At 44.1% G+C, this 26,406-nt stretch overlaps 1 protein-coding gene across 7 annotated transcripts in view; it reads left to right on the forward strand.

Annotated features, from left to right (window-relative positions):
• The window catches only part of WIZ (WIZ zinc finger), a 67,009-nt gene that overhangs the window by 29,528 nt on the left and 11,075 nt on the right, over positions 1-26,406 (forward strand). For 5 of the 7 annotated variants that reach the window (XM_075858766.1, XM_075858768.1, XM_075858772.1 and 2 more), the window contains 3 exons: positions 13,250-13,375; positions 23,126-23,389; positions 23,769-24,542. In XM_075858766.1, the coding sequence (XP_075714881.1) occupies positions 13,250-13,375; positions 23,126-23,389; positions 23,769-24,542 (1,164 nt within the window). The remainder of the gene's footprint in view (positions 1-13,249; positions 13,376-23,125; positions 23,390-23,768; positions 24,543-26,406) is intronic. The other 2 variants (XM_075858770.1, XM_075858773.1) reach the window with 2 other exon arrangements.

The following is a 26,406-nucleotide window of genomic DNA, read 5'->3' on the forward strand; positions in this document are numbered from 1 at the left end:
ACAGCGGCATTTAATGGGTTAAACTGCCGGAATCGGAGCGCGCTTCGATTCCGGCAGTTGCAGCAGGAGCCAGGCTGAGTATAACAGCCGTGCTCCTGCCGCTGATCTCGTGGGTACGCTGGCAGTACTCGCGCCATCACAGGACGGATATATCCCTCCTCCTGCGCGAACTAGCAGCTGCTGAGGACGGATATATCCGTCCTTCGGCGTTAAGGACACAGCCTGTTTTTACCTAATCTGACGTGTCACTTTGTGATAACTTTGGAATGCTTTTGTTTTTTCAAGCGATTCTGAGATTGCTTTCTCGTGACATATTGTACTTTAAGATGGTGGTAAAATTTGGTCGATAAATTCAGTATTTATTTGTGAAAAATACCAAAATTTGGAGAAAATTAGCAAAAATTTGCATTTTTCTAGATTTAAATGTATCTACTTGTAAAACAGAAATGCCACACAAAATAGTTACTAGTTAGGCGAGATTCACACGACTGGGTCCCGCCCGAGTATCGGCCGGTAAAATCGGCCATTTTGCCCGGCCGGTTTGCATAACGTTTTGCATCCGTTCCAGGCCGGGCAGATCTAGACAGTGACATCAGCGGAAACTCCTGAAGGGGAATCCCCATGTGTTCGGGGATTCCGCTTCAGGAGTTTCCCCTGATGTCACTGCCCAGATATGGACAGAGACATCAAGCGCTCTGTCCAGGAGCGGAATCCCCGAAAACACGGGGATTCCGCTCCTTCAAGGAGCTAAAGTGGGGCTAGCACATAGCAGAGCGGGGAGATACCTCCCTGCTCTGCTATAGTGGCGTCGCTACAGTAGTAGCAGCAGCAGCAGCAGCTGCTAGCGGCGCCATGGAAGTGTGGCCGGGACAGGGCGCTTTTAAAACAAGCAGGGGAAGGGAGCCAGCCCCATTAGGGGTCTATTATTCCTAATGCGGCCGGGTGCCGGCCGATTTTATGAACGGCCGGCACCCGGACGGGAAACCCTGTCGTGTGAATGAGGCCTTAACATCCCCCATATGTCTACTTTGTTTGCATTGTTTTCTGAACATTCTTTTATTTTTCTAGGACGTTACGAGGCTTAGAACTTTAGCAGCAATTTCTCATATTTTCAAGAAAATTTCAAATTACCATTTTTTCAGGGACCAGTTCAGTTCTGAAGTGGCTTTGAGGACCTTATATATTAGAAACCCCCAATAAGTCACCCCATTTAAAAAACTGCACCCCTCAAAGTTTTCAGAACAGTATTTAGAAAGTTTCTTATTCCTTTTGGTGTTTCACAGGAATTATAGCAAAGTAGAGGGGAAATTTACAAATTTATTTATTTTTTGCAGAAAATCTGTTTTAATTCATTTTTTTTTCTGTAACACAGAAGGCTTTACCAGAGAAACGCAACTCAATATTTATTGCCCAGATTCTGCAGTTTTTAGAAATATCCCACATGTGGCCCTAGTGTGATAATGGACTGAAACACCGGCCTCACAAGCAAAGGAGCACCCAGTGGATTTTGGGGCCTCCATTTTATTAGAATATATTTTAGGCACCATGTCAGGTTTGAAGAGCTCTTGTGGTGCCAAAACAGTGGAAACCCCCCAAAAAGACACAATTTGGCAATCTACACTCCTCAAGGAATTTATCAAGGGGTATAGTGAGCATTTTAACCCAGCAGGTTTTTTTGCTGAATTTAGTGGAATTAGGATGTAAAAATGAAAAATCTAAAATAAAAATTCCAAAAAAAATGTAGAAATCTTCAATATTTACAAGATATAAATGACAAAAAACACCCTAACATTTGAAAATCAATTTCTCCCGATTACGGCAATACCCCATATGTGGTGATAAACTGCTGTTTGGACACACGGCAGGGATCAGAAGGGAAGGAGTGCCATTTGGCTTTCGGAGCTCCAAATTTTCTGGAATGGTTTGTGTCGCCATGTCACATTTGCAAAGCCCCTGTGGGACCAAATCAGTGGAAACCACCCTAAAGTGACCCCATTTGGGAAACTACACCCCTGAAGGAATTTATCGAGGGATATAGTGAGCATTTTGACCCCACAGTTTTTTTGCTGAATTTAGTGGAATTATGCTGTGAAATTGAAAATTACTTTTCTTCTGATAAAACGTGGAAATTTTAAATTTTTACAAGGAATAAAGGAGAAAAAGCACACCGTTTGAAAAGCAAATTCTCCCGATTTACGGCAATACCCCATATGCTGTCATAAATTGCTGTTTGGAAACACTGCAGGGCTCAGAAAGGCAGGCGTGCTATTTGGCATGCAGATTTTGCTGGCTTGGTTTTTGGGCGCCATGTTGCATTTGCAAAACCCTAAGGTACCAGAGTACAGTGGTAGGCCCCAAGAAGTGATCCCATTTTAGAAACTACACCCCTCAAGGCATTTATCATTTGCCTGGACAAGACAGGGCTCAGAAGTGAAGAGCACCATGCGCATTCATTTCAGTTCCATTTTGGTGATTTTCACAGCATTGGCCCACAATTGCAGGGCTCTGAGGTCAAATAGTGAAACAAACCCCAAGTAGTGACCCTAATTTTGAAAACTACACCCCTTAAGGCATTTTAAGGGGTGTAGTGAGCATTTTGACCCCCACAGGTGGTTTTTTTTTTTTATGAAAAATTAATGCACAGCAGATGGTGCAAAGTGAAAATTGTCATTTTTCGCTGATATGCCATTTTAGTGCACAATATGTTGTTGTGCCCAGTTTGTACCACCAAAGACAAATACCTCCTAAAATTTTAAGCGGATTCTCCCGGGTATGGTCGATGCCATATATGTGGACGTAAACTGCTGTTTGGGCACGCTGTAGGTTTCATAAGGGAGGGAGCGCCATTGGCTTTTGAAGCGCAGATTTCGCTTGATAGTTCTGTTTGGGGTATTGATGATATTTCAGTTTATAATGCGGGGGCATATGTAAGCTGAGGGGTACATGAGGGTATAATAATGGGGTAAAGAAATAATCCGCAGATATGTGGCCAGTGTCGCACTGATAAATGGTGCCCGATCTTAACCGCTTTTGGAACGCTCTGCACCTTTTGTCGCTATAGTCTGAGAGCCAGAACTTGTTTTATTTTATTTTCACTGGAGCGGTGTGAGGGCTTATTTGTTGCGGGACAATTTGTAGTTTTCATTGGTACCATTTTGGGGTACATGTGATTTTTTTTTTTTTTTTTTTTTTTTGATCACTTTTTATTCCGTTTTTTGCAAGCAAGGTGACCAAAACCAGCAATTTTATTTATTCATTTTTTGTGTCACCATATTCTGAGAGCCATAACTTTTTTTTTTTTTTCAGTCTGTGTAAGGGCTTGTTTTTTGTGGGACCAGTTGTAGTTCTTATTGGTACTGTTTTGGGGTACTTGTGACTTTTTGATCACTCTTTATTACATGTTTTGGGAGGGGTGGTGATAAAAAAAAAAATAGGGATTATGGCATTGTTTTAAATTTTTTTTTTTTTTGCGGTGTTCACTGTTCAGGAAAAATAACATAGTTTGGGTCGTTACGGACGCGGCGATACCAAATATGTGTACCTTTTTTAACGTGTTCATTTTTTTCCTATGATAAAATACTTATAGGAAATAAGGCAGTTTTGTTGTTTTTTTTAATGTTAAACTTTTATTTTTACACTTTTATTAAACTTTTTTTTTTTTTGTCCCACTAGGGGACTTCAGGGCCTGCACTTCTGATCTTTACTCCACTGGATTGCACTACCCATGTAGTGCAATGGATTAGAGCTGTCAGTCATTCACTGACTGCAAGTCTATTAGGTCCTGTCTCTGGGCGGGGCCTAATAGGCTATCGTACGTGGCAGACCAGGAGGCCATTGTTAGGCCTCCGGTTGCCATAGCAACGATCCTCCGCTTCACCATCAAATCGTGTCGATGCTAATTGCTACAAACCACTAAGATTCCCCAATCGCTTTTGATCGCGGCATTTAAGAGGTTAATAGCCGGGATCAGAGCTAGCTATGCCCCGCCTCCGGGCAGGACCAGCAGGCTTCCGTACTTGGCAGACAGGAGGCCATTGTTAGGCCTCCGGTCTGCCAGAACAGCCATCGGAACCACGCGATTTGCATTGCGGGGTTTTGATCTGCTAGGAAACGCCATAGATGCAGCCCTCTCTTTTGAGCGCTGCATCGAAGGAGTTAATCGACCAGATCGGAGGGCAGCTCCGGTCCTGGCCACTCAACCGGGTGTCAGCTGTAATATGCACCTGACACCCGCTGGCGATGGTGCGGGCTCAGCTTCTGAGCCGGCATCAGCAACACAGCAAATCAGTACGTTGTGTTGCGTTAAGTCCTTAACGACAACGATGTACTATTACGTTGGATGTCGTTAAGGGGTTAAATGACATTAACATTATTCTGCGGGGCGTTACCATTACGGCGATAACAAATGTAATTATTATTTTTTTCGTGTTTTTACTACTTTTTTTTGTCAACTAAGCTTTATGCCCCCTGTACACGCGGAAGATTTTGTTGCAGGAATTTCTGCGACTGAAAATCAGTCCTTCATTTGAATGGAGTTGTTTGTGCAGCAAACACAAAATCTGCAACAAAACCTGCTGCATGTGCACAGGGCCTTATGAGGGCCTGTTTTTTTTTATTGGTACTGTTTTGGGGTATGTAAGGCTTGACTAACTGTTACACACTTTTTGGGGGGGGGGGGGGTTTGCGATAGGGATAATCACAAAAAAACGTTTTTCCTTAGATGCTATAGTCACTATTGACTATGGTATCTGAGGGGTTAAAGGGTTTTCCTGTTTAACTAATTTATGGCAAATCCACAGGATATGCCATAAATAAGATACTCTGGGACCTGCACCTAGAACGAGGGTCACTCAACCCCCGTTTCGTCTGGTGCAGCGGCTGCAAGTTGCTGATTCCAGGCAGGGACTAGTGGAAAGGGGGCCACACAAGCACGTGGCTCTCTCCATTATGTTCAATGGGGCTTGCTCGGGGGTTTTTTGTTACCCCCATTCAATAAAATGGAGCGAGCCGCACGCACCCGCAGCCCCTTCTATACTGGTCTCCGCCTGGAATCTGCGGCTAGAGGCCGCCACACCAGGCAAGACAGGGGTGGGGTGAGCTGGGACCCGCATCTATCAGACTAGACATTTATGGCATAGCCACACAAATATCGGATAGTCATCCGATCCCGACCGTTGCAGCCTTGACACCTGCTGAAGATGATTCTGTGCCCTCACAATGCCCGCCCTGTTAATTTATGGCGCTTGGTGAATTTGTTTGTTCTGATAAATGCGGCTCATTGTGCCATTGTCAATTCCAGCTAAATATCATTGTATAATGAATAGTTCTTCTACATCTACTTTGAGGAATTCCTCAACCTTTTCAAAATGTCTGCTTGCTGGCAGTGAATGAAACCAACATAATCCTGTATGGTTTCTATTCACTGACAGCAAGCAAAATCAAAGTATATTAGGGAGTTGAAGAACTTTTTATTATCAAATGAAACGAGTGTTACGTCAATAAAACCATAACCAAAACCGCAAGGTGTCGGTGCCCAGCAGATGCCATTGCTGTCAATTGACTGGCAGGATGTTTGGCAAACTATGCAGAAGTTGCCAAGGGGACCGTTGATCGCAATAATGTGCAACCCCAGAAATGGTTGATTTCTATTGGGGGAAAAAAAGCCTAGCACTGGTGACCGTGACCAGCCTCACCAGGAGAGACGGCCAGTCATGCTCACAGCCATTTTTAACTCTGTATAAATATACAGTGGTCTGCAACCTGCAGTGAAACTACAACTTCCAGCATGGCATTCTGGGAGTTGTAGTTTCATAAACCGCTGTAGAGCCCACAGGTTGCAGATCGTAGTTACTGTATATACGATTGCTCTGTGCTCTATTGATCCCGCCTGCCCTGCTGTGTGTTTCTGTATACTCCATCTGTGTCCTTCCATCTGATTGGCTACTCCCCGATTCTCGCCGCCTCTCGGTACTCCATTGAGGGAACTTGTGCTCGTATCCGCGCATTCTCACTCCTCCCCCGCCTTTACTTTTTTTTTTTTTTTTTTGTAAATAACCCATCATGTCTGCGCCCTACCAGCGGACAAAAGAGGCCGGGTCGGGCCAGTCACCAGAGAGCGCGGTCCTGCGCGCCAGCGGGCCAGGGGAGCTGGGGACACCGCCGGAAAGGAGGGGCCAAAAGGAGGAAGAGCAGAGTGCGGCGGGAAGAGGCGGCCTTCCGTGGCAGCGGGAGGAAGCAGGGCCTGCGCTGTGGGGAGAAGTGGGGCCTGAGCTGTGGGGAGAAGCAGAGGAGGCCATCGGGGATGAGGGGTCTGACGGTGAGACTCCGGGAAAAGTGAGGAGGATGAGGCAAAGCTGATGTCCCGTACACATGATCGGCCATGACAGGGGCCTCATAGGTTACATATATACAGGCTGCGTGTTACGTGTGTCCTCATGTATCTTATATGTACATATAGTGGCTGCATAATACTGACCATATATTACATGTAATATACAAATAGTGACCTCGTATATGACATGTAATATACACGTAGAGACCTCATATCACATGTAACCTACACGTAGAGATCTCATATCACATGTAATATACGCATTGTGACCTCATATATCACGTTAAATACACATAGTGACCTCATATATCACATGTTCTATACACATAGTGGCTGTATAACACACCTGAGCTCATATATCACATGTTCTATACACGTAGTGGCTGTATAACACACCTGAGCTCATATATCACATGTTCTATACACGTAGTGGCTGTATAACACACCTGAGCTCATATATCACATGTTCTATACACATAGTGGCTGTATAACACACCTGAGCTCATATATCACATGTTCTATACACATAGTGGCTGTATAACACACCTGAGCTCATATATCACATGTTCTATACACGTAGTGGCTGTATAACACACCTGAGCTCATATATCACATGTTATATACACGTAGTGGCTGTATAACACACCTGAGCTCATATATCACATGTAATATACACATAGTGGCTGTATAACACCTGAGCTCATATATCACATGTTATATACACATAGTGACCTCATATATCACATGTTATATACACATAGTGACCTCATATATCACATGTTCTATACACATAGTGACCTCATATATCACATGTTATATACACATAGTGACCTCATATATCACATGTTATATACACATAGTGACCTCATATATCACATGTTATATACACATAGTGACCTCATATATCACATGTTATATACGCATAGTGACCTCATATATCACATGTTTGTTATATACACAGACTGCGTTTATATCCATAATGGCAGCATATTGCATGGAATCTGATTGTGGTCTCCTGTAGTGTAGTATACATTCTATAGTGACTGCGCAATACGTGTTCTACTCATTCAGATATCTATTCCTATTCTGTTACTTAAAGGCTATGTGCACCTTTTTGAAGGCAATTATTTTTTTTTATTTTTTTAGTAAATGTTTTTTTATTTCATTCTGATCAACTTTTGAATTGGGTTTTACTTTTGAGATTGTTTCTGTGTATCCTGTTTACATGTAGGTCAGGTCAGCAGGACTTATATGCCTTCGGTGAACGCCGGTCTCACGCAGGATCCAGCTATTCATGAATTTAGATGTGGTCGTTGTTAGCTGGATGTCAGACACGCAGCACCAGCCCTCACCAAAGCAGTCCGTCCCGCTGACCTGACCCATTCAGCTTTGACCGCAAGATACATCTCAAAAAGTAAAAACATCTTTTAATAAAACCCAATTCAAAAGTTGTTCAAAATGAAATAAAACATTGATTTATTATTAATAATAAATAAAAATTGACTTCAAAGGTGTATATAACATTTAAGGCTCTGTTTACATTGACGGTTTTAGGTTTCCATCAGGGCTACAGGTATTTTGATGGCACAGTTGGGGCTTATTGACACGACAGGGTCCCGCCCGAGCCCGAATGTCGGCCGATAAAATCGGCCGTTTTTTCCCGGCCGGTTTGCATTAAGTTTTGCATCCGGGCCGGGCATATCTGGACAGTCACATCAGGGGCAACTCCTGAAGGGGAATCCCCATGTGTTCGGGGATTCCGCTTCAGGAGTTTCGGCTGATGTCACTGCCGAGATATGGACAGAGACATCAAGCGCTCTGTCCAGGAATGGAATCCCGGAACACACGGGGATTCTGCTCCTTCAGGGAGCTAAAGTGGGGCTAGCACATAGCAGAGCGGGGAGATACCTCCCTGCTCTGCTATAGTGGCGTCGCTGCAATAGTAGCAGCCGCAGTAGCTGCTAGCGGCGCCATCGAACGTGTCGCCGGGCCAGGGCGCTTTTAAAACAAGCAGGGGAAGGGAGCCAGCGCAGCGCTCCCTTCCACCTGCTGTACACCCCGGCCCTGCCACACAGTGTATAAACTTACCTCCGAATGGCATCAACTCCTCCTCCTCACATGCACTCTGCGCTGTGAGGCGGGAGCGAGCGACGGAATACATGGCCATCACTCGGGACACATTCCGGTGATGGCCGTGTATTACCCGCCCCCATAGACTTCTATGGTGGCCGGGTAAACGGCCGAAAATAGGACATGTCCCATATTTCGCGGCCAGGTTTCCCAGGCCGTCAAAAAATCGGTCGTGTGAATAGCCTCATTAGGGGACTATTGTTCCTACAGCAGCCGGGTGACGGCCGATTTATGAACAGCCGGCACCCGGCCGGGAAACCCTGTCGTGTGAATAAGGGCTTGGTGTAGTCAGCAGTGTTACTCAGAATATGGAAGGAAGGCATGAATGACGCAGTGTAAGCAGAGCCTTGTTCTGTGCATTGTACTTGCACATGGTATACAAAGGCTCTTTATTTTCCGTTATGCCTTTTCTCTTTGTTTCCTTGATTGTATATGTATGGTTATATATGGCTCTAAGTGTTTATACCGTATTTCTAGTGTGTATATATATATATATATATGGTTATATATGGGTCTAAGTGATGCTGCTGCAGAATTATCTGTAGCCTCTGGTGCCGATGTGTCCTCGCTCGTCTGACACGATGCAGGACCTGTGAGTGACGACACAGCGTGATCGCTGGAGAACACGGCTGTGTCTGCACTGCCAGAAGCTGGGCGTTGTGAAGAGAAGTGGATGATACTTCTACACACAACGGCCAGCTAGTAAAAGTAGTAAACACGCCCCGATGTAACACACATAATACACGCCCAGTTGTACTTTTACTTTTAAACACACCCACTTGGACTTTTGCAAGCCTCATTTGCATAAATACAAAAATGGTCATAACTTGGCCAAAAATGCTTGTTTTTTAAAAATAAAACCGTTACTGTAATCTACATTGCAGCGCCGATCTGCTGCAATAGCAGATAGGGGCTGCAAAATCTGGTGACAGAGCCTCTTTAAAGTTTGTGTCCCTTTTGCTGTGAGCGGCTCGCTGGTGGGGGGGGGTTACTCTAGACCACCCGTGTGTGTGTGTGTGTGTGTGTGTGTGTGTGTGTGTGTGTTTTACATTGCACCATATGTGATGTAAGTTCAGCGTTGTTTAGTACAAAAATGTCCTGTGTGGTGTTGACGTATGTAATAAGTGTTGACACCCGGATACATTGTTACACAAGTGATAAGATCTGTGTGTGAACACTGCTTGTACAGCTGATGTTTGCTTCTCACTGTGGGGGAGAAGTCTGAGCCTACAGGATAAAGGAAGGTTTATAGGACGGATGCGATTTGTCAGTCCAGTAAACCCAAATGCGATTTATGAGTCCTGTGAGTGCGATTTTTGTGTTGTTTCTATATAGCGGTCGTCCCTAATCTTTGCAAAACTACAACGCCACACTGTAGGCTGTCCGGTCATGCTGGGAGATGTCGTTTGAAAAAATGCTGGAAAACCCCAGATTGGAAACCCCTGCTATATAGTATGGATTTAACTGATCGGATGGAGGACCCAGCCGTACTAAATATAAATGCCATATTCATAAAGAACCCCACTACTACTGGTGGGATAATGGGTACGGCTTAGGTACAACATGGTGGTGTTAATGGGGTTGTCCCACAATAGACCTTTATCACCTTATTTACAGGTTCGGTAATACTTGTCTGATCGCTGGGGGTTTTGAGCTGCCCTTTGTTCCTCACTGCATAATGTCCATAGGCCTGATGGAAACCGCTGAGTAGCTGTAGCGTCCGTCAGTCTCAAACTTTGAGTGCAGCGGCATCGCACGTGCTCGACCGCCGCAGCCGCTCCATTCAATGTTCTCTGACCTGCACACTGATTTAGGATACGGTAAATTAGCGCTTTAACTTCCTATTACACATGGCGGCACGTTTACTAATGCAGCACGATGTCTGGACAATCTAGCCTACACTTGTCTTTCCAAAGACAGACCGTGGTGATTAAGATACTAAACTATGCCGGGGTGTAATGGTCATAGTTCACCGACATTTTTCTGTATTTTTTAAGTTTATTGCGATTCAGTGACCGTTTTTTTTTGGGGGGGGGGGGGTTTCTCTTCAAAAAATACATTAATTTCCTATGTATTGGAAAGAGTTTTGGGGGCTCCTTACAGTAATAAATGGTCCCCACTGAGTTAAAATTTAGTTACTGAGAGGTGGTACTTTTCAGGTTATTTTTGAGGCTTACTAGGTGTCTTGCCAATAAAGTAAACTGCAACCCCCACCCCCCTCGGCTATGTATACTTCTGAAGCCAAAATGTATCATTTTTAATCGGTTTTATTTGATTTTAAATAACTTTTATATCGTTTTTTTTTATTAAAATGTTTTACTTTGTAAGATTCAGCTTCTATGTATCCTGTAAACACGGAATCGCCTTTGAATGTAAGATACAGATTATCAGGCCAGCAGGACTGACGGCTCGGCTGAAAGCTGGTCCTTGCAGGATCCTACTAATAATAATCACGTCTAAGCTGATGAACTTAGATGTGATTTGTTATTCGCTGGATCCAGCATGTCCGAGACAAGCAGGACAAACTTTCACTGAGCCGTCAGTCCAGCTGACCTGACGGAAGGATACAGCTTCTGGGTTTACAGGATGCATAGACACTCATTTTTTTTTTTTAAATCAAATAAACTTAAAAGATGTGTAAAATAAAACTAGTGCAGACTCCCCCCCCCCCCCCCCCCCCCTTCCACAGGGCCCCCAGAGCAGAAACCACCTTTTAAGACCGACCCCCAAACCAGTCGTCCACAGCGTCTCCCCTTCTGCCCGCCTGCTCCCTGGAAGAAGCATGAAAGCAGTTAAAGAGGCTCTGTCACCAGATTTTGCAACCCCTATCTGCTATTGCAGCAGATCGGCGCTGCAATGTAGATTACAGTAACGTTTTTATTTTTAAAAAACGAGCATTTTTGGCCAAGTTATGACCATTTTTGTAATTATGCAAATGAGGCTTGCAAAAGTCCAAGTGGGTGTGTTTAAAAGTAAAAGTCCAACTGGGTGTGTATTAGGTGCGTACATCGGGGCGTTTTTAATACTTTCACTAGCTGGGCGCTCTGATGAGAAGTAACATCCACTTCTCTTCAGAACGCCCAGCTTCTGGCAGTGCAGATCTGTGACGTCACTCACAGGTCCTGCATCGTGACGGCCACATCGGCACCAGAGGCTACAGTTGATTCTGCAGCAGCATCAGCGTTTGCAGGTAAGTCGATCTTACCTGCAAACGCTGATGCTGCTGCAGAATCAACTGTAGCCTCTGCTGCCGATGTGGCCGTCACGATGCAGGACCTGTGAGTGACGTCACAGATCTGCACTGTCACAAGCTGGGCGTTCTGAAGAGAAGAGGATGTTACTTCTCTTCACAGCGCCCAGCTAGTGAAAGTATTAAAAACGCCCCGATGTACGCACCTAATACACGCCCACTTGAACTTTTACTTTTAAACACACCCACTTGGACTTTTGCAAGCCTCATTTGCATAATTACAAAAATGGTCATAACTTGGCCAAAAATGCTCGTTTTTTAAAAATAAAAACGTTACTATAATCTACATTGCAGCACCGATCTGCTGCAATAGCAGATAGGGGTTGCAAAATCTGGTGACAGAGCCTCTTTAAGTGAGCGCAGGGACGTTACATCAGTGTTTCCAATGGCAGCGGATGACATGCCGCTGCCGTGGGGAGCGGGGGCTTAATTTGATTTTGATAAAAACGTGGCGCATTAAAAGGATGAATTAACTTGGTAAATCGCCCAGCCCTAATCTTAGGTTCCTTCAGCCGATCACCCTATATTCTGCTTATGGTCATGGACACTCCTAACATATAAGGTTGTCCACTATGTACAATCCCTCTAAGATAGATATACTCTTTAAGCACAAATGGCCTCACAATATACTCAGCGACTACAACCCTGAGGCCGTTGAATAAATGTCGGTGCCCGAATATCTTGATATTGCTGAAACATCACCTGGTGTCTGTGGGAATTGGAGAGTATTACTACACTAAAGATCCGATTACCTATGATCTGGGCCATGTAAACGAGCGCCGATCAATGAGACAGCTCGTTGATCGGCGCTCATTTGCTCTTTTCACAAGGAGTAATGATTTCTTATGTATGGGGACGAGCGATCATTACTGCAATCGTTCGTCCTCATACATTTTCATCGTCGACAGCACATCTCCTTGTTTACACATCGAGATGTTCTGCCGACAACGATTATTTTTAACGCTGCATAAAAGATGGGATCAGCCGATGATCAAGCCTTTACTCGTTCATCATCTGACGGTTCATATGAACGCTCTCTTGCCCAATCATTGGCCAGTGTAATGGGGCCTTTAGGCAGTGTTGGTGTAACCACGGTAAACATCTGTATTGTGATGAGGCAGGTCTGATCTTTACAAGGCTCACCTGTCGGTACTATAGAGAAGACATTAGGTCCAGTCCCTTCCATCCATTCCAGCTTGTATCATACAGGAGGATCGCTGCTTGCATGTCACGCGTTATTAGTTGGGGCTTTCTCCATTACATTGGTGGGAATACTACGCAAATTTGGGGGCCATGAATTCTCCACCGCGCGTCTCTTGCCATTCATGAGTTTATTAAAAAAAAATAATAATAATTCCATGAGCGACAAGAATTGCGGGAAGCCAATCACTAACACCCCTACCCCCCCTCCTCAATATTGATTTCTGCCCAGCAGCTCTCATTGTCCTGTTACCCGCCTATTCCTTACTGCTGGTGATAATCAAATTGTTTGTTTTCTTTCTCACCGCCTCCCTATTCTCCCTTCCCGTGTTTCTCAGCATTGTCGGATGAGGATGATGGGACACCGTTAGATCTGGGACGTCCACAAATCTCCAAACCAGATCAGGGCCGAGTAGAGAAAATGGCGTCCGATCAGAGTGGGGAGAAAACGGAAGAGTCCAAAGGTACGTGACTCCTATCTTATATAGTACTCTTATAGGACCAGTCTACCTTGGCTGCTCACAACTGCACCACCCTAAGGCTGGATTCGCACATGCAGTTTTTGATGCACTATTTGAGCCAGTGTCACAAGAGGATCCGAAAAGAAGGAAATGTATAAAGGAAAAACTGATACATCTCTTCTTTACGGTGTCCTCTTCTGCCTTTGGCTCAAAGAACTGTAAGTGTGATTCCAGACTAATAGTTATACAGAGTCAGTGGAACTGCATTTACTAGATGGGCTAGACCCCCACAAAGTGCCATTTGAGGGCTGAAAAGGATGCACTATCTAGTTCTGTGGAGTCACTTGGCCTATCACATGATCTCTCTTGGCCAATCGGCAGCTCTGATCATGAGACATCACAATTCCTCAGAATTTTGACACTTTAGGGGGCTGGTTAGTGGATGTAATTACATCTTCTAGTATAATTAGCACATTGATTTTCTTTATTTCTATAGGGCTGCCATGGTGACAGTCTCTTTTTAAAGCAGATCTGTCACCTGAATATTCTGCTCCTGGGTAAGGGTAGCAATTACAGGTACAGGTCCGTTCCTCTAATAACCAAAAAGCAACAAAACAATATTGCGCCATTTGACTAATAGGAGTGATCAAAGAAGACAGCAGGCTCCTAGTTACCGGTCCGGTGTATTCATGAGGAGAGCGCTGCCTCCGCCTCTCAGTGATTGACAGCTGGCTGTTGTGTATCTGCATACATAGCAACCCGTCAATCACTGAGAGGCGGAGGCAGCGCTCTCCTCATGAATACACCCGACTGGTAACTAGGAGCCTGCTGTCTTCTTCGATCACTCCTATTAGCCAAATGGTACGATATGTTTGTGCTAGCTAATAGAACGTGCCTGTAATTGCTACCCTTACCCAGGAGCAGCATATTCAGGTGACACCTGCTTTAAAACCATTGGCTCGAGTCTGAATGAACACTAAACGGAGGGGTTAGAGAAGCTGTGAGGCAGCCTAGGACTAAAAAAGGGGTTTTAGGGACTTTCCACAGTAAACGGTATCCAGCCTCGTTAACCATATTTAAAAATCGAATGATTATTTTGATGGAGAATCCCTTTAAGTCTAGAACCATACAGCAGCATGCAGACACTTGTCTCGAACTAGAGCCTCAATTTTACTTTCCTCTGAAAGGAAATAGTGATTTATAGTGGTAAGACTTGTCCCTGAGGTCTGATGTGTGCAGTTGTACCAGTCTATGGCCAGTGGCAGCAGAAGTCAGCACAGACTAATCAGGTGTCACCTATGTGGATTGTTCTCATAGCGATGAATGGGAAGCAATTCCATGCCATACAGTGTTGCAGCGATCAGCTCGTGTAGACCTGTAGGAGCTGACACCTGGCCATGTGCCGTATGAAAGTATTCACCCCTTGGGTGTTTTTCCTGTTTTTTCTTTTCCTGCAGTCACAGATGTGAGTCTCTTGGGATATGTCTCTATTAGTTTAGCACATCTAGACACTGGCATTTTTGCCCATTCTTTCAGGAAAATCTGCTCCAACTCCGAGTTACAGTAGATGGTTGTGTTGGTGTCCAGCGTCTTCGTCATCCCACAGATTCTCAATTGGTCTGGGCTGTGACGAGGCTATTCCAATAAACTTCCATTTTTGCCCTTAAACCCCTCTAGTATAGCTTTATTAGTATGTTTGGGGTCATTGTTCTGCTGGAGCGTAAACCTCCGTCCCAGTCTCCAATCTCTGCCAGACTGAAACTGCTTTTCCTCAAGAACTGCCCTGTATTTACGGTCATCCATTTTTTTTTTTTCTTTCAACCCTGATCAGTTTTCCAGTCCCCCCTCTTCCCCTGCGTGATGTGATGCTGCCACCACCATGCCATGCTTCACTATGGGAATGCTGAACTTGGGTGAGAAGTGTTGGGTTTGTACCACACACTGCATTCCCATGAAAGTCAGAAAGTAACATTTTTGTATCCTCTGACTAGAGAATCTTCTTCCTTGTGTTTGGAGAGTCTTCCACATTCTGTTAGGCAAACGCAAAACATGTTTTCTTATAACAACAAAAAAACCTTTAACCCCTTAATGACCGGGCCTGAATATGCCTTAATGACCAATGACATTTTTTTTCTTTCAGCAGCCATAACTTTTTATTTTTCCATTGATGTGGGCGTATGAGGCCTTGTTTTTATGCGGGAGAAATTCTATATTTTTTTCGTAGTTTGGGGGTAGAAAAAAATATATTTTTACGGCGTGAATATAGGAAAAAGCTATTTTTGGCATCGTTTTTTGGGTTATTACAGTCGTTTAGATATCTAGTGTGTAGGATTTTTTTTTTTTTAATGTAGAGGCAATAAAATATATTTTATGCAAAATAATGACTCTTTTTTTTTTTTTTTCCTAATCCCTTTAAGGGATAACTTTTATTTTTTACTTCTAATGTATTAGCATACTCTTGTATTCTGATACATATGACTGTGTCACTATGACACGGGCTGCTATTAGGGCAGTACATAGTGTGCCCTAACAGCAGGCAGACTCCGCAGACAACACTGGGGTCCTTTGTAGGTCCCCAGGGATGACTGCAGAGGGATTCCCTGCTCTTTGATCAAGTCACCGGGTTTCCAGTGACATGATCAAAGAGGGGAGTTCCCTTTGATAATGCCGCGGTAACGGACCGCAGCGATCGAAACAGCTGGGATCTGAATGTTTTCTGACCCCAGCTGTATTCAGCAGGCTGCTCTAAGATCTGGAGCTGTTAGTTACAGCTCCTGCTTAGAGGATGAGCGCTCATCAGCCTGATCTACAGCGACGTCAAAAGACCGTGCGCGGTCGTTTAGGGGTTAAAGGTGTTGTCTCAGATCGGGGTTTTAGAAACCGTTCACATGTCTATTCAGGTAACTTTAAAATTAAAGACACTTAGGCCCGATTCACACGTCCGTATTTTTCATCCGTAATTACAGATCCATTCATTTCTATGGGCTACGGACCGTGTCGTAGAAAGTATAGAACATGTCCTTTTTTTTGGTCCGTAATTATGGCACAAACTCCCCATGGAAGTCTATGGGCGCTTCCGTAAATACGGACTGCTACGGGTGTGCACCTGTAGCCGTCCGTAACTACGTAAGCGTTGCTAGGCGACGCTAGGTGTTTTGCAACATCTGTACATTTGTGGTTTTCTTCGTTTTGCGGATCTGTAAATACGGATGCACTACGGACCGTATTTACGTACACCGAATGATTTACGGATGTCGTGTGCATGGGGCCTTTGTTTTTAAAATGTTTTGTACTTACCTGCCCCTCCTCCTCCTCTTCCTTGCTCACAGTGAGCTGCATTTGACTTCCTGGTTTGGCGGCAGGCTGACATCCAGGCCCCACGTGACCTCTGGCGGGTTCTAAACAGAAATAGAATGTCATGAAATCTCAATCTGCAAACCAGGTTCCTCTCTGCGCTACCATGAATTCACTTCTGAGAGATTAGATGTATTTCTAACTACTATTTTATTGGTTTGGAGTTTTTTTTTTGGCATACGCAGAGAGCGACGACTGATAAGGTAACAGGAATATGTGTTTTAGTGAACAGGTCCGATTTCACTACAGCACAGCTCTATAGGACAGCAGTGGGATTGAGCCATGCTACCAAACACAATCAATTGTTCAAGTTGTCCGTCACTGAGCAGCGCGGTGCCCCCCTCTACTACTGTGTAAGTGCAGGACTGACGCCAATGTAATAAGCATGCCCAGAGGCTGTGTTCAGATAGGACCTGGGACAGGATGGCAGAGGGGTTAGTGCGCGAGGATGGCTCAAGTAGCAACCAATTCTTACCGGAACCCCCCCCCCCCCCCCCCTCCTGTGGAATGTAAGTGCTTCTTTATCTGGAAAAGGAAGTATTTAAAGGGAATATGTCGCTAGAATTTTTTTAGTTTAACAGTTCGTATATACATGATTAGACATTGTTCTAATTTTTATTTTTTTTTCACAAGTCAGGAAATATTATAAATGACTAAACTACTGATCCGTAGGAATGGATCAGTAGTTCGCAATTTTGGCCCCTACGCACTACTGCTCCATTCCTGCGGGGCTCCCAGGAACGGCAAGGTCTCATCCCCACCGATCATTATTTATCACCTATCCTGTGGATAGATGATAAAGATCTGATTATGGGGAAACCCCTTTTGTGTTATCATGGTGACTTTATTGAATCTCTGACTAATGCCCTCCTTGCCCCCTTTGAGTTTTGGTGGGCGGCCTTCTCTTGTCAGGTTTGTAGTTGTGCCATATTCTTTCCATTTTGTTACAATAGATTTAATGGTGCTCCGTTAGAGGGATTGGGATATATTTTTTATAACCCAACCCTGATCTATACGTCTCCACGATGTTGTCTCTGACCTGTTTGGAGAGCTCCTTGGTCTTCATGTTGCTTTGCGGTGTAGTAGACTCAGAACGGGTGTATTTATACTGATGTCATGTGACACTTTGTACCTAGGGACCTTGTTTAACGAATTGTGACTTCTGAAGTTAATTGGGGATTAATAGCAAAGGGGGTGAGTACATATGCAATCGCAGCTTTTCAGTCTTTAGTCATTTAAAAAAAAAAAGTAGCGATTTGGACTATTTTGTCAGGTCCATTACATAAAATCAGATTTTAAAATTCCTTTTAATTCCAAGTTGTAATGCAACAAAACAGAAAAAACACAAAGGGGGCAGATGTTTTTGCAAGGAACTCGTAGGTATTGCAGTAAGAACGAATAAGATAAGTTTACCCTGTGGTTCATTTTCTTTAAAGGGAATGTGTTGCCAGAAAAACATGTTTTGTTTTTTTTTTAATTAAACATTTAGTGTGTAGGTGATTAAACATTGTTCAAATTTTTTTTATTTTTTTTCACGAGTCAGGAAATATTATAAATTAGATTCTAATTTATAATATTTCCCATTGCTGGTCACTAGATGGAGCTATTCCCAAAATTGCAGCATTGCAAAATTGGGTAAAAAGCCAGTAGCCAAAAGCCATTGGGTAAAGAACTCTAGTGAGCTCTCAGCATCCCCCCCCCCCTCCTTTATCCTGGCTAGTGCCGGGATAAACGAGGGGTTTGAACGGTCTATCCTCCTACACTGTGTGTCGCCATTTTTTGAGCTAACACACAGTGTAGTAGGTTTACATACAGTAGTAAACGTACACAAACACGAACATACATTGAAATCTCTTACCTGCTCCTGCCGCCGCGGCTCCCTCCGGCCCGTCCGCTCCGTCTGCTGCCGCTGGTCCAAGTGCACAAGTCCAGAAGCCGCGACCGGAAGTAGTAATCTTACTGTCCGGCCGCGACTTCCGGTCTACAGGAAAATGGCGCCGGACGGCGCCAATTTCAAATTGGACTGTGTGGGAGCGGCGCATGCGCAGTTCCCACACAGACGGCGTACACAGAAGTGCATGGGACGGGAGCCGTTCGCAGTCCCTATGGGACTGTGGCTGCCGTATTCCATGTCTGTATGTGTCGTTAATCGACACATACAGAAATGGAACAAAAAATGGCAGCCCCCATAGACAAGAAAAAGTGTAAAAATAAGAAAAAGTAACACACAAATAAATATAAACATTTTTAATAAAGCACTAACATCTTTAACATATGAAAAAAAAAATTGTGATGACACTGTTCCTTTAAGCTGATATCTTAGTGCTGTGATCCTTCTTTTTTTGTTTTTTTATGTTGCTTGTATTTAACACTTGCATAGTGTTTTTGTGTAACTGATTACAACCACTTTGACTACTCTTAGGCCCAGTTCACACAGAGTTCTTTGGCACTGATTTTGGCGTGGAAACCGCATCGGAATCTGCGCCATTGAAATTAATGGGAGGTGGAGGTGTTTTTGGTTTTTTTTCCCCCTTGGCGGCTTGAAAGTAATTGGAGGCAGAAAATGCCATTTTCACAGTGTTTCTTTGCCCGCAGTCAATGGCTGCAGGCAAAAAAAACACTGCGAAAGCCGTGGCAAAAGTGCAGGCAGGTCAAAATTTTCCGGTCTGAAAATACTTGTGTGAACTAGGCCTTTAAAGCGCCACTTCCAGATTGGCATTACAAATAGTTGACAAAAAAAATTTCGTCACTGTGCAGCCGTAGCTTAAACACTTGGGGATGGTGAGTTACCAAAACAGGTGCAAATTAAAAGTAGAGGAGTTGCCCAAAGGAAACATTCAGATGGCCACTGAAAAATGAGGACTGGAAGATTGAAGTTTATTGGTTTCCTGGGGCATCGGCTCCACTTTTCCTTTTACCATTTCTTGATCGTCCCTTTTAGTTTAAAAAAGAAATTTAGGCAGACCTAATGCTTTTAAGGGCTGTTCTTTGTTGCCCATAGTTTTTTTTTTTTTAATTATATATGTATATGACAGGCCACAGACCTCCAGTGAGTGGATTGGGGTGGATGTTTTTGAAGGACTCCTTTTCTAGTCATCACATGAAGTAGCAACGTTGCGGTTATAAAAAAAAATTGTCCTAATAGTTTAGGATTATTAGGACTATGATGTGTGCTATGCGAGGTACATGTCCATGCATGTCAAGTAGATTTATTTTCCCTCCATCTTTTCACCAGGTAATGTAGTGCCGGGAGGTTGCTGTTCTGTTGGTCCAAAGTTTAAAGGGAATGTGTCGGTAGAAAAATATATATATTTTTTTTTTTTAGTTCAACTGTTCGTGTATAAATTGTTCTAATTTTTTTCACAAGTCAAGAAATATTATAAATTAGATTCTAATTTATAAAATTTCCATTTGCTGGTCACTAGAGGGAGCAATTCCCAAAATTGCAGCATTGGCATGTGGCAAAGCAACCTCATTGCTTTATGCTACAAAATTGGAGAAGACGCACTCGCTCTAGTGTCCTCACACAATCCCCCCTCCCTTATCCTGGCTAGTGCCAGGAGAAAGGAGGGGGTTGAATGTTCAAACCTCCTACACTGTGTGCTGCCATTTTTTGAGCAAATGCACAGTGTAGGAGGATTAGATACAGTGGTAAATACACAGTATAACACTAACATACACAAACATAACTTACCTGCTCCTGCCGCCGCCGCTCCTAGTCCTTGCTTCTGAACATATGGACGGAAGCCGCGACCGGAAGTAGTCATCTTACTGTCCGGCCGTGGCTTCCGGTCCACATGAAAATGGTGCCGGATGTCGCTCGGCCGAAGACCTTCCTTTTGGACTATGTGGGAGCGGCGCATGCGCCATTCCCATACAGACGGCGTACGCTATAGTGAATGAAACGGCTCCCATTCACATTCTCTATGGGGATGTATGTGCCGTATTCCATCTCTGTATGTGACGTTAATCGACACGTAGAAATAAAAAAAAAAATGGCAGCCCCCATAGAGAAGTAAAAGAAAGAAAAAAGTAAAACACAAATAAATAAAATGTATTTTAATAACCTACTAAAAGCAATAACATAAAAATTTTTTCCCCCTGACACCTGTCCTTTTAACATATACACCGGGTAAAGCTCTCGTCCTACATGTTAAACGTAGGCTGTGACTGATGCCTAGCAGTGGCATCCGTCACCATAGAGCTTTTCTGGTGTATGTTTAATGAAAGGCTATTAAAAACGCTCATGATGAATACGTTAGACATAGACCTGTGATGTATGCCTTGCAGTGGCATTTGTCACCCATTGACTTTAATGTTAAAAAGAAGTATATCATGCAGTATACGTATTTTTGCGGGTACCCGCGGGATAGAGTGGCGTAGTCTACTGTTATATTCCATCCTCCAAAAAAGTATACTGATATATTGCCCTTTTGGCCTCCGTCGGGATAGTATACAATTGTGCCGTAACAGCAGGCTTGCAGAAGAGACAGCCTTGGGGTCTGTTCAAGGTTCCCAGGGCTGTCTGCAGAGGGAAACCTGGTGACATTATTGAAGGAGGCAATCTCTTTTTGAACATTCTGCAGTCACGGGCCGCGGTGATCAAAGGGTTAGATGGCAGGAACCTGCGGTCCCTCCAAACCCTGCCGTACTCGGCAGACTTCGTTAAGAACAGAAGCTGTTAGTAACCGCTCCTGCTTAGGCCACATGCACAAGAACGTAAAATCGCCAATAATTACCGGCCCATTCATTTCCATGGCCGACGGGCACCTTCCCGTATGTCTACGGGAGGATGTCCGTGCCATAGAAACTTGCCAAAGAAAATAGGACATGTCCTATTTTTTCATTTTACTGACCGAGCTCCAATACTTTATAATGGGAGCACGGCTCATAAAAACAGCCGGCTGTCATTTTTACGAGTTGACGGTTTTTACCACACGGTGAAAGCCGTAAAACGAAACCCAAACCACAATTGAGGAATCGCAGTTTTTTTCAAACTTCAGCCCGCAAATAATTTTTTTTCAGTTTCCCAGTAAATTACGTGGAACTATAAGGCCCTGTTCACACTAAGTTTTTTTGCAGGGAGAAAATTCTGCCTGGAAAAATCAGCTCCATTTTATTTCTTTTTTGTCGCGTTTTTTACCATTTTCTTAAACAGGCAAAGCGAAAAACCGCGAGCGGTTAATGACCTAACCCACGTCAATTACCGCGCCAGCATGTTTTCCATCTCTGATTGATTTCAATGGAATTTTTGAGGTGGAAAACGCCAAGATAGTGCATGTCGCTTCTTTTTTCCCACAATGGGAGGCAATTTCGGCCATTTTTTGCTGCGGTTTCCATGGCAATAAACTTGTCAAATAAAACTCTGTGTCAACAAGGCCTAAATGGTACCAAAAGAAACTACAGCTCCTCCCTGAAAAAATAAGCCGCCCTCACACCACTATATTGACGGAAAAATAAAAAAGTTATGGCTCTTGGAATGCAGGGAGAGAAAAACGAAAATCAAAAAACGGCTTAGTCCCAAAGGGGTTAAACTCCATGAGAATCTCCAACCGTATTTTAGATTCATGTGGAGCATATTTTCCTGCACTTGGGTATAAAGGATTGTGTTAGTTTGCAGTGCAACTTAGAATGCGTCATCTTTTCGGGGATAAAGTTAATATAGTATCATTTCAGCAGTGTCAGGCGGTGTAGGAATAAACCGCATTGACAAGGGGAATAGTAACACCCAAGTTGTCAATTTGTTCATACATTTCCAGGAGGCATAACGGAGCAGCGAAATATAGACTCTTAGAATTTATTTTTATTTATTTTTTGGTTTTTTTTCCCAAGAATTGATGTTTTATGGAGAATGCAGGTAGTTACTACAACTGAGCCGCCAGCTCTCCTGACATGTCTTTGTTCACTTGGGTAATCTAGTCACTAGACTCTGTAAGACATAATTTGACAAGTAAACTTGCGCTGCAAATGGTAAGCCTTTTCATGCTGGGCCTTCCCTGTAGTGGAGACGCAGAGGACATATGGATTTTTCTTTGTAATTCTTGGCAAGTAAAACCTGGGACTCCAAGATCCCGCAACAATAAGAGGTTCATACAAGGCAATCCTATTATCATGAAGAAAACCTCTCCCAAGTGATGAGCATATTGCTCCATCTAAGCGCTGTAGAATAAGAGACTAGATCCTGTATGTCTGCCAAGAATAAGCGTTTATCAAATTGTGGCTTGGTTTGTGTTCTCTTCTGAGTTAAGCATTGCTTATAGCACAATAATTGTTTTGCATTAGTCACAGGATTGTTTAGAAACCTAATTTGGCTTCATAGTAGAAATACTCTTGGGCCCTTTTTTTCTAATTCTCACGTGCCCACTTAGTAATTCAGTTTGTGATTGGTACCCCTGCCAGGCCTAGGTTCCACTACGTGTGAGTTATGTGGAGCATGCTTCGAGACCCGGAGGGGCCTATCCAGCCACGCACGCTCCCACCTGCGGCACCTCGGGGTGCCAGAGTCGGAGAGCAGTGGGGCTCCCATTGACCTGCTGAACGAGCTGGCTAAACAGGGCAAGATGCCGAAAGACGAGAGCTTAATGGGGGCCAAGAAGGTGGCAAGCCCCCAGCCAGGAACCCCCAAGGCCCAGTGGGGGGAGGAGGACGGGCCTCTGAATCTGAGTGAGTGGTGTTGGGGGCCACTTTGGCCACAAGGGATGGGGCGTGAGGCTTTTTTCAGGGCTTTTTGGTGGGTAGATGCCGTCACCTCTTGTACTATACAGCCTATCTTGCCCCCTTTCTTACTTCATTCCTTTCTTCTTTCCTTGTTTCCATTCTTTCATCATCTCTCCTGTTGCATGTTACCTCTTCGGTCTGTTTCCTTCCCTGTATTATTTCCTTACCCCCTTATATTCATAAACTTTGTTATATTTTTAATCATGTATGTATACATTTTTCATGCATCATCTTTCATTACTCACCCATTTCCTCATTTCATTTGTGTTGTCTACTTTTTTTTTTCTCCCCCTTCCCGTCCCTGTGTCATTCCTTCATTTCACAGCTGTAGAAGGTGAAACCAGCAGAGAAAATGACTGTCAGTTTTGTGGTGCTTGGTTTGAGACTCGAAAAGGCTTATCCAGCCATGCCCGTGCTCACTTGCGCCACTTGGGAGTGAATGACCCGGATGCTAAAGGTGCCCCAATTGCAGCTCTCAACTCTCTAATCAAAAGTGAAGAGTTCAAGAAGAGACTGTCTGGACACATGCCGGCTGATGATGGTCTTACCAAAACTTCTGTTGATGGCACGTCCAAAGAACCTGGCACAGATCTGAACCAGGCAAACAGCACAAAGGTCAAAGAAGCCAGCGTATTCCCCAAGAGGGTTGAAGGAGCCAACAAAGGGAATGATGACTCCTCTGCTGAGGTATCTGATGACAGTCCCCGCTCTGCGCCAGCAGAGAGCAGCTTAAAGTTAACTGACAGCATGGGACCAATAGAGACTTCCACACACTTCAAATGTCCCAGTGGGTCAGGAAACAGTACCCAGATAAAAATAGTTGAAGCCGGTGCCCCACACGTTTTATCATCTGATGTTGGTCACCATACCAAATTAGTGGAGGCTGCAAGCTCCCACGGAAAGCCAGAGAATGTGCGCCTTCATGGCAAGATGGAATCCGCCAACCAACCCAAAGCCTCAATAACTGGGCTCGGTCATCCCAGGCCATCTCAATCTCACACTCCACCTACCAAAAAGCTGAAGATGTCTCCCTCACACTTTAAACCCAACATGGAGTCTTACTGGTCACAAAAAAATGCCTCGACTCCACTTAATCTATGTAAGTATAATGCTGTCTGCCTAATACATGCTGGGAACAGGAAAGATACCATAAATGGTTTCAGATTAGCCTTGGTGATAATTGGGCACGAAGTGTGTTCACGAGCATCTGTAATTATTTTTGGGGGCATTTAGTAGATGCAAAAGGGAAGAAGCGCAAGACTATCCGCACAGCATGTAAATGCAAGCCTTCTCTCCTACAACAGGCTCACTCTCTATCAGGACATATCACAGGAGCCTCCCCGGCCAGCAAGAAGAACAGAGAGGGCTCACATTTGCATACCGTGTGGGTAATCTTTCGGACCTTGATTAGTTTCTTCCAAGTGCGCCACTATCTTTGCTTTAGCGGGGTAGTTTGGAGGAAACCATGTAGGCTTTCACTGTACATTGGTTATTTTGCTCATCGTCAAGATCGATGCACCTAAAGGGGGTATTGGTAGAACAGAAAGTATGTGGTCTCTTGGGCCATTTTGTTATTTTATGGGGAATGCAAGAATTTACGAATACCCACATGTTGTGAGAGGTGACAGGCCCTCTCTATCACCTTCATTCTGAGGAGCTGTGAGGAAGTGATGCCATATCCTAGTGACACAATCATTTCTGTAGATGTCCGGTCTAGATGGTAACTTTTTCTGATAGGGTCTGCAATCTACTTATCGCATAGTAATCAGTAGGTTACATACAATACCAGCATAAACGGGAAAAATTAGATGATATAGCCTCTTCATGAAAATCTCAGATTCACACCCATTGTGACCACAGACTTGTATTGGTTTAAAGTGTACCTCCACTTGTGATCGCCCACCTGACTAGATTCCTGCACGCTGAATGGTACAGTTGGTATGACGACTGGACGGCGGTTGAGTATCGTGCATGGGCCTAATTCTGATAGGCCCTGTGCATGAAACACTCCAGGCGTCTTACCCAGCTTGCAGGAGTGTCTCTCCACGCTCGATGTCAGGACGGAGGTCACAAGTGGAGCTGCACTTTAATGAGGAAATTGCGATATCCCCTAATTGTCAATTGTTACTCTACTATTATAATGTTTGTACTCTGATGCAAGGTCAGGGGAGATGTATACAAACTTAGAAAGGTTTTATTACGGTCAGTAGCCAGCGGTGCATAGTTGGCAATTGGCACCAGTTTATGTATATAGAGTAGCTCTGTATTATCTGTACATCTATGTAACCGTGGCAAAGTTACCGAATCTTTGCTGTGTGATTATTAATCTGTGCAGCTTTTTTTTTTTTTTTTAATGTTGTTTTTCTTTGCTGCATGGTTGTTGCTTTCGGCGATTTTGCGCATGGGAGATTTGTGAGCGGAGACCTGTGGAGCTTTATGTATTATGTGCTGCTGACACTAACTTTCTTCTTTCTGCAACTAATAGTAATGCTACCTTATCCCCCCCCCCCCCCAGTACATACCCTTCTGTGAATGTTCTACTCTACTCCATACCAAGACCTCTAAGCCATGTGCTATTCCATCTACTGAATAGTGCCCTGAACTTCTCTAAAGCGGGCACCAAATTCTTATAACATTGCCTCCCGGGCTGCGTGGCTCCATTTGGTTGCTGCCACAGCACCAATCAGACCAGAAGGTGCTGTAACGGATGTGTGACTGGGTAGCCAGTGGCACTGTTCAGCCACCCTACGCATCACACTGAGCATCTTCTAGATGATCTTTATTAAAGGGGTCTGTCTGATGACGAGAATATATGGATATCATATTGGAATTACTATGTTCGCCAAAGCAGAGAGCCGCTAAGTAAGCGCAGCCCCGCAATGGTGGATTTGATTCAGCCATGAATTACATAGTTACCTACTTATTTTAATTGGCGCCATGTAATATTACATTTCTCATGCAGT

This window comes from Rhinoderma darwinii, chromosome 3 (assembly GCF_050947455.1).
Source record: "Rhinoderma darwinii isolate aRhiDar2 chromosome 3, aRhiDar2.hap1, whole genome shotgun sequence".
Lineage (NCBI taxonomy): Eukaryota > Metazoa > Chordata > Amphibia > Anura > Rhinodermatidae > Rhinoderma > Rhinoderma darwinii.